The 7,629-nt window shown below is 43.6% G+C and overlaps 1 protein-coding gene across 1 annotated transcript; it reads right to left on the reverse strand.

Moving 5' to 3' along the window:
* Positions 1-397: 397 nt before the first annotated feature.
* IL26 (interleukin 26) lies at positions 398-6,959 on the reverse strand. The gene is made up of 5 exons (XM_054826425.1): positions 6,789-6,959; positions 6,377-6,433; positions 4,777-4,908; positions 569-634; positions 398-484 (listed from the first exon to the last, which is right to left on the reverse strand). Exons 1-5 carry the CDS (start codon positions 6,957-6,959, stop codon positions 398-400), a joined length of 513 nt encoding a protein of 170 aa, XP_054682400.1.
* Positions 6,960-7,629: the final 670 nt, after the last annotated feature.

Genomic DNA, 7,629 nt, shown 5'->3' on the forward strand with positions numbered 1-7,629 from the left:
GGGTGGCACAAGGCACGGCTGGATTGTGCCCACAGCACACGGGACATTGTGTCTGATCCGTACAGTAGCAGATTTCAAGTTATGCTTGTGCAATGTGTCCAGGGGCTGCCTGCAAGGCAGCTGACAGGCCGGCAGGACCAGAAGTACATCATCATGCTGTAACTGCTCCGGAGGCTGCTCTTGTACTGCAGGACAGGCGTAGCTGCTATGCCAGGCCAACCGTGAAAGCTCTTGAAAATCCCTCTTTATGCCACTGTATTACAGAGGCTCTCCTTCAGTGGGATGGAGTTACTGCCAGGCCCGTTGTACGTCCAGCTCTCGGTTCATTTTCAGGCCTTGTGGGTAAGGATCTGTTCTTAGCACAGAAGCAGTGTGTTGTCTGTCGCTTCCTCATTCTTCATACAATAGTTTGTATGTAGGCCTGAATCCAGGGAAGGAGAATATCCAGCTCATGGATGGCCTTGTAGATTCCCTTCTCTCCAAGCTGTCAAGAGATAAAGATGTTGGAAAAGAAACCACCCACGGCACTTGAACAGTGCAGTTGAGAGCCAGCACCTCCTGCTCTTACCTTAAGAAACGTTTTCTTTAATTTTTTGACAGCAGAAGTTAACCTTGTGGATGGAGCACATGGAAGCTGAAGGGATGAGAAGAAACCAAAAGAGCTTGTTGCAGCAAAGATGCTGATGTAAAGACATAGTGACGAGGAAGAGTCCAACCCAGAGCGTGGCAGCATAGGACTACTGGTAAAATGTGTGAACTCAGCCTTGTGTCAGCATCATCTGCTACTGCAAATATGTTGTTTTGCCTGTGTGCTTCCCAGAAAGCTGAGGTCACAGCACAAAAAATTGTAATATGAGTACCACTAAGTCTTCTTATTAAACAGTTTCTATTTATCTCAGGGATCTTCACACTAGTTGCAGTTACAGCTTTTGTATAGTACAGTCTAGCTCTAAGATTCAAGGTCCTTTAAATTTCAGAAAAGGCGAGGCTAAGGGCCAAAGGCTTTTGCAAAGCACAGACAGCAATTTTGCATATTTCTGCAAACCCTCCAAATAAGTTTATAAAGTTAATTTAGGCTTCCCTCGATTTTCCTGCCCATTCCTCCACCTCTCTGACTAATTACAGGCTAATCCTGTAACCTTTTGTCAAGCTAGGTTTTCCATTAAGATCACTGGGAGTGTTCACTCTACCCAGCTCCCAGGCATCCCACCCAAATCAGTCACCAATCTCTCACTTGTAAGTTCTGGTGTCCCCCTACACCCCCCGCTGTGATATCAGAGACACAGGACTGCGTTATCACTGCAAGATTCGAGTCGAAAGCTGGTTTTAGGAAGGAAAGAGTCTGTCCGTTCATCCTACAGCACCCGAAGGCTGCACCCCGGGTGTAACTCACCCAGCCGGGGCACGGCTGACAGGGTCAGCGGGTGGGTGCCCCGTCCCAGGGGGACGCCCGGAGCCGGAACACCAGGGCGGTGCCGGGGCGCTGCCGGCAGGGGGCGCCCTGCGCTCGGGAGTGCCCGGGGGGGGGCGGGGGGAGCCGGGGGCGCCCCGCCGGGCCCGGCCCGGTGCGCAGCACCCGGTGCTGGGCGGCCAAAACTGGTCCGGCTGAGGTTTTTGGAGCTGCCTGGTTGAGCTTTTTGAGCACGGCTTGCTTGATTCCCCAGCTGCCCGGGCTTTCCAAGGGGAAGAATCATTCTTTCAGGGGAAAAAAAAATGGAAAAATCTGATGTTTTCCAATCTACAACATGTCTGAAAAGGAAAAAGGCAAAGGTCCTCAACCCATATGAAAAGAGATGACTCTGCTGAAATGTGATGGTTAGTCCTTTCTGCCTCACACAGAGTACTCGAAAAAGGAAGCACAAACATTTTCGAGTTAGCTTTGGTGCTTCTTAAAATAACCTCGCAGGGTGAAAGGGTAAATAAAGGCAACTCTAATTCATAAGCCTTTAAAAATCTTCTAACTAGGGCAGCTCTTTCTGACTGGGGGCTTTTTTTTTCTTTTTCTTTTTTTTTTTTTTTTTTTTTAAGGTCAGTTTATCTGATGCAGATTTCCACAGAAATCATTCCATAGCAGAACTGACCTTGAATGACTATGCTGGCTTGAGAGGTAATACACATTATAAACTCTGTTCTTCCTGCGTAACGAGCAAGTAAACAAATGAGCAAGCTTGCTTGCTTATTGTGAGCGATGCTGCAATCTCTGCTAGAGGTCTATAAGCTCTGGCTACAATGGTAGAGCAATGATTAAAAATCCTGCAGTGCATATATTGACTTTTCACATTCCATTCAAGTATGAGAAAAAACTTCCATAATCTGCTACTGATGTGGGAACACAAGTCCAACCTCAGAAGCAACTTCGTACTGTTCTCAGCAATGTTGCTGGCTCAATAGCACGCATGAGCAAGTAAACAGGCTTTCTGAGGTCAGTGGTGCTGCAGGTGGATGCTCCCTGTGTCAAAGGAAATATATCTGTTCCCCTTACCGTGCAGTCATACACTAAATGAAAGAGCCCAATTTCACTGCTGAAAAGGGATTTAGAAATTTTAGTACTTATGTATTTTTGAAAACAGGAGTCGGGCTCCTAAATCATTGGAAAATATTAATGTTTCCTTCTTTGGACAAAACCAAGAACTAGCAGGGTGAGAATCATAGTAACAATAATATAGTACAAAGTCTTTGGAAATGGTTTGGACACAAATATTGTTATGCTTTTGAAATAGCATGCATGCCTCTAGCTGGCTGAATTAGAGCCTGAGTTTACGAAAGAATATAGGGCGAGTATGTCTATAAAGGTATCACTGTTTCCCTCAATTGTATAAAGAGCATTATCCTTGAAAGGTAACGAATTCATTACATAAGTATGTTGCCATGGTGGAAATCCCTTCTGATAAACATCTTATAGCTCAATTAGATAATAAAAACTAAAGAGCTTATGTAGATGGGTGAATGAGTTTGCTAATTTATTGAGGAATAATATGATGGAGAAATCCCTAACCTGGTATTAGCAAAGGAACCATTACTTCCATTCTGTTCACAGTTTCTATTATTCTTTCACATGGTTTTGTATTATTGGCTTTGAATTAATACAAATACTTTAAAAAATGTTAGTTTCCAGAAATGAGATGTCTCCTAGAAAATCATGACAAACCATCATTTCTCAAAGAGCTATTGTTTTTCTACTGCCAGAGGAAGTCTTTTCTCTCCTACCAGTATTTTTTAAGATCCAGAAATGTAAATTGTTATGTACTTGTGTTGGGTAAAACACTGGCACTAATTCTGAAAAAGAATGCAGGAGCTTTGAGAAATCTGCAGCGTTTTGTCTCCATACAGCACAGAAGCAAATGTATTACTGATTTATGTAGCAAGCTCCAGTCACTGATGGTATTTCAGAATAACTGATATTCTGAATTCAGTCACAGTTGACAGTCTGAGCTCCTCAGTGTGTACTGGCACTTGTATAGGGTGCAATTGCTTTTCCAGACCAGAATGAAATCTCTGTAAAGTATATTAGAGCACACAATATCTGGAATTTTGACAGACACAGATAACCACAGCAGTGTGTTGAATGCTGTGAATAATGACTACAAATTGCAACTGTTTAGCATGGTTTTAAATGCAGAACCTGAAAGCTTTCTCCCATTGAGATTTGAATCTTTTTGCATTATACAAATATTCCAGTTGCGTTCTGAGCTATAACATTGCAAAGACATCTCTGAAGCTGCCTATTTTTGCATTGCAAATATCTGTGTGCACGTAGAACCAATGTCCTTTTCTTTCATACTACCATACTATTCAGATTAGACAAAGTTTTAATTCATTAACATTTCATTGACTTCTCATCCTGCCCTCACTTTTTAAAAATTACTGTAGACATTTGCCTGGATATCCATGGCTGTATTTCACCCTAAGTCATGCTCTGCTTTTTGGGACACTGACTTGTGAGGACTGCAGGTTTCAGGAAGAAAAAAAATAGCCATTGGGACATAAAGTTTTATGGCACACCCTGTTGTTTTTCATCTACCCTTAAAAATAAGATGAGAAATGACCCACAAGTGACAGTGTCGTCTTAGCATCATAGTATGTTAGTATGCATATTTGCATGGGCAAAAGTGTGCTTTAACTGCTGTCTTGTTATTTACAGTGTGGGATGATGACATGGTGTTGGTAAAAGTGCCTCTTCCCTGGAACACCTGGACCCACTCTAGGGACATTTTGCCAGTGGGCAGCATCACTCCCTGACAACCTGCTCCAACTGCGGGCATAGCCGACACATGGAAACGGCTCCAATGTGCTTCGTAATTGCAGTCCCTGCTTATGCATGAGACGCCACCAGCTCTTTCAAAATTCAGTATGGAGGAGCAGAGATGATGTGTGTAAAGATTACACACATCCAGTGGGTACGCTGTTGAAGAAGGAAAGCATAACCAGTGTTATACCGCAGACACTTGAGGAGCCATGTTTGTCCCTGTCATTACCTCCTCTGCAGCTTTGGTGCTGAGAAGGCAGCACAAGGCAACATCAGCAGCAGGGAAGTGGCTTGTCTCCATGGTATCTCCACCACCTTGCCTGCTCCCCACAAGCTCACTCTGGGAGGAAATGAGTGGTGTTAAACTTCCCCGGCCTCAGCGGGGAAGCCCTTGGGAAGTTGGGTCCTCTGTGATGTGGAGTACACCGTGACTCTGAATCACCCTCTCTATCTGCTGAAAAACTGCGATGGAGCCCTTCCCTAGCCTTTCAGCTGGACAAAGTTAGTTTGCCTCTCAGGAATATACTCACACAGGCATTCATGTTCGCTTGCAGGACCTGGAAGGCACTAATAACGTACAACTTGTCACTTCCTGCACCAAGATGACTGAAAACATTTTTCACATAGAAGGAGAGGAGCTGATCTCGAACACTGCAGTTTGTCTGAAAACAAAGCAGGTAAAGAGTTGCCAGACGAAAACCTCGCAAGTCAACTTCAGCCTAAAACTTCAGCCTCATAAAAACGTGCATGTTTAGAAAGACTACGATCAAGAAAAACATTTTCATGAATTTGAATATCCCATTGGATTGCTTCCTTTTTTAAAAAAGAACAGTTCAATGTACCCCTGTGGTTTCTGAAGGAAAAGCAGGAGGATGCTGTGCTGGCAGCCAAAGGAGTATTGGTAAGACCAACTATGAACATAAGTGACTACAACAAATCTATTTAACACACAAAGAATAAATGGAAGATAAATTGGGGAGTTAAGTCAGACCCTCTTGGCCAAATTGTAGGAGTTTTTGTGGGTGTCATTGTCCCATTCCTTCATGTCAGTGTCCCATACCATTCAAGATGCTGTAGGGCATCCTGCCCATCCCCAACTGCTGCTCCAGAAGAGATCAGTCATCCTGTACACCCTATGGCATATCTGCCTGGCCTGTGGGACCTCTTGGATTACCAAAGTTATTTCAGATGGCTATATGCCTGTTTTTAGGTAATGGAACCAAGTATCAGGAGTTAAATTCCCACCAGGAGAGTAATGCAGCTGCACATTAAGCCATACAAATGCAGGTGTCCATGTGTAGGTCTCAGGCAAGCAAGGAGCCTTCACTCCCAAGGTAATCAATGAGATCCAGGGGAGTTCAAAGGCCAGTAGGTCTCTACTTAAGGATAAATTGACTCATTTGGCCCTGCTGACTAGATCTCTGCATTAAGGAAGCTAAAATATCTCACAGACTTGTAGTCACTTACAAATAGGCACCCCAAGTTCAGTGTCTCACTGCCATGCTGAATTGTACTGGGGAACTCTGATCTCCCTCTCCCAGCGCACCTGCAGAGGTCAAAGCCCAAAGCAGCTCCTTGGGTGCTGATGCTCTGCAGCATCCCTGGGCCATCCGTGGTACTGCACACCCTCAGCAGAAGGTGCTGCAGCTGCCAGCATGGTTGCTGTGGCCCTGGCCCTCATGTGAATAGGCTGGTGCCTGAAAGCATTGCTGGGGAGGATCGCACGCAGCCAGGTGCTCACAGGAGGAGCAAGCGCTACCACAAGCACACTCCTCCCCGACACAGCAAACACCCTCACCCCAACTCCCCCGGCAGAGCACCACTGCAACGACCTAAAGGGAAGATCCTCCAGCCCAGCTTTCCAAATCCACCTCTTTCTCCCCGTACCATGCGCAGCTCTCCCTTGATGTCCCAGGGGAATATCCCTTTCTATGGGGCAGAAATAATACTCTTCCTCTAAGTGGAGGACTTCATTAAACATATGAATCTCATAAATATAATTAAATTATCCCAATTAAGCACAAGTGATTTTTGTGTTGGCTGTCATTCCTTTTGGTCATGCATTCCCGTCTCTACTGACCAAAGGAAAATCAAAGTTAGAAAATGGAAAACCAATAGTAAAAATCTTACCATAAACAGCATTTTTGTTGTCTTTTTAAGCAGTCTTGTGTTCTTGATGAGATCCTTCTGTAAAATATAACATATTAATTAACCTAAGAGAGGAAAGGAGGCAGAGTTTTAAGTCTGATTTGTACAAAACTTAGTAATAATAATAATCATCATCATCTTATTCAGATGTAGGATGAGGACTCAACAAATCTGTGTTCCAGCCTAGCTACAAACTTCTTCCATGGCAAACTCATCCCACCTCTCTATGCATCTTCTTTTCTCCCATTTTTACAAAAGAAGTAGCAGCATTAGCCTGTCTCTCAGGACTGTAAAGATCATTCAGCTTATTGAAGTTTCCAGGTGCTCAGTAATGAAGCTGGTAAAGAAGCATCTATAAATAAAACAAACTTTTCAACTAGTGGGATCAACTTACAGGAACAGATGATTTTAAACTAGTTGCCTTGATATACAGGTTCTCTGTCACTTGGGAGAGGAGTCCTTTTCGGCAGGTATGCTTTCCTGTAGGTGACTTTTTGCCTTCCACAGTGAAAAGACAAAGTAGAACTAAAAAACGCCCAGATCTGAAAATAGAATATACTTTCATCTTCGCTCCCAAATCTTCGTGACTCTACAGTCACAGCAGCGTATGTGATACAGCAAGACTGGTTAGATGACAGAGGTTAACCTAATTTTGTTAACCCTCAAAGCGGCTTCTGCACTGAGATGCGCACGTAGATAACCTATTGCTCATATGCTGGCTGATCAGTATTGTTGCTGTGCTTTTTTATACATCTTGCTCCACTTTCAACAAATTTGACCACAATCATCTGTGACGTTTTTCTAAACGATATCTCCATATTTACTGGCAGCAGGGTCAAGGTTTCCAAGAAAGAAGAACTTCCCTCTCATGTGAGAAGTCTTCTTTCATTTAAGTGGTGGTCAAGTGAGGAAAAACTACTTGCGCTAGTTAGTTTGGTTTCATAACAAAGTATACCAAATGTGTGAAATTTTTTTTGATTTTTCCACAAAACCTTTTGGTAGCACTTTTCTGAAAGGTAATGGCCTGGAGAGAAAAAAAAAAAAATCTTTGCTAATTTACCCTAAGAAGCACTAGAAAATCAGTTATCTATAAGGAAGTTGGACTGCACTGCCTTTAAGACTCCACTGTCCAGTCTTTGAGAAGTGTTTTGTTTCAGGGGTACAGCAGCTAGCAGCAAAGGAGTTTGCTGCCTGTTTTAATGTCTGTAGGTAGTCTTTTGCCAGGGAAGGATTTG

Source organism: Grus americana, chromosome 1, assembly GCF_028858705.1.
Source record: "Grus americana isolate bGruAme1 chromosome 1, bGruAme1.mat, whole genome shotgun sequence".
Classification (NCBI taxonomy): Eukaryota; Metazoa; Chordata; class Aves; order Gruiformes; family Gruidae; genus Grus; species Grus americana.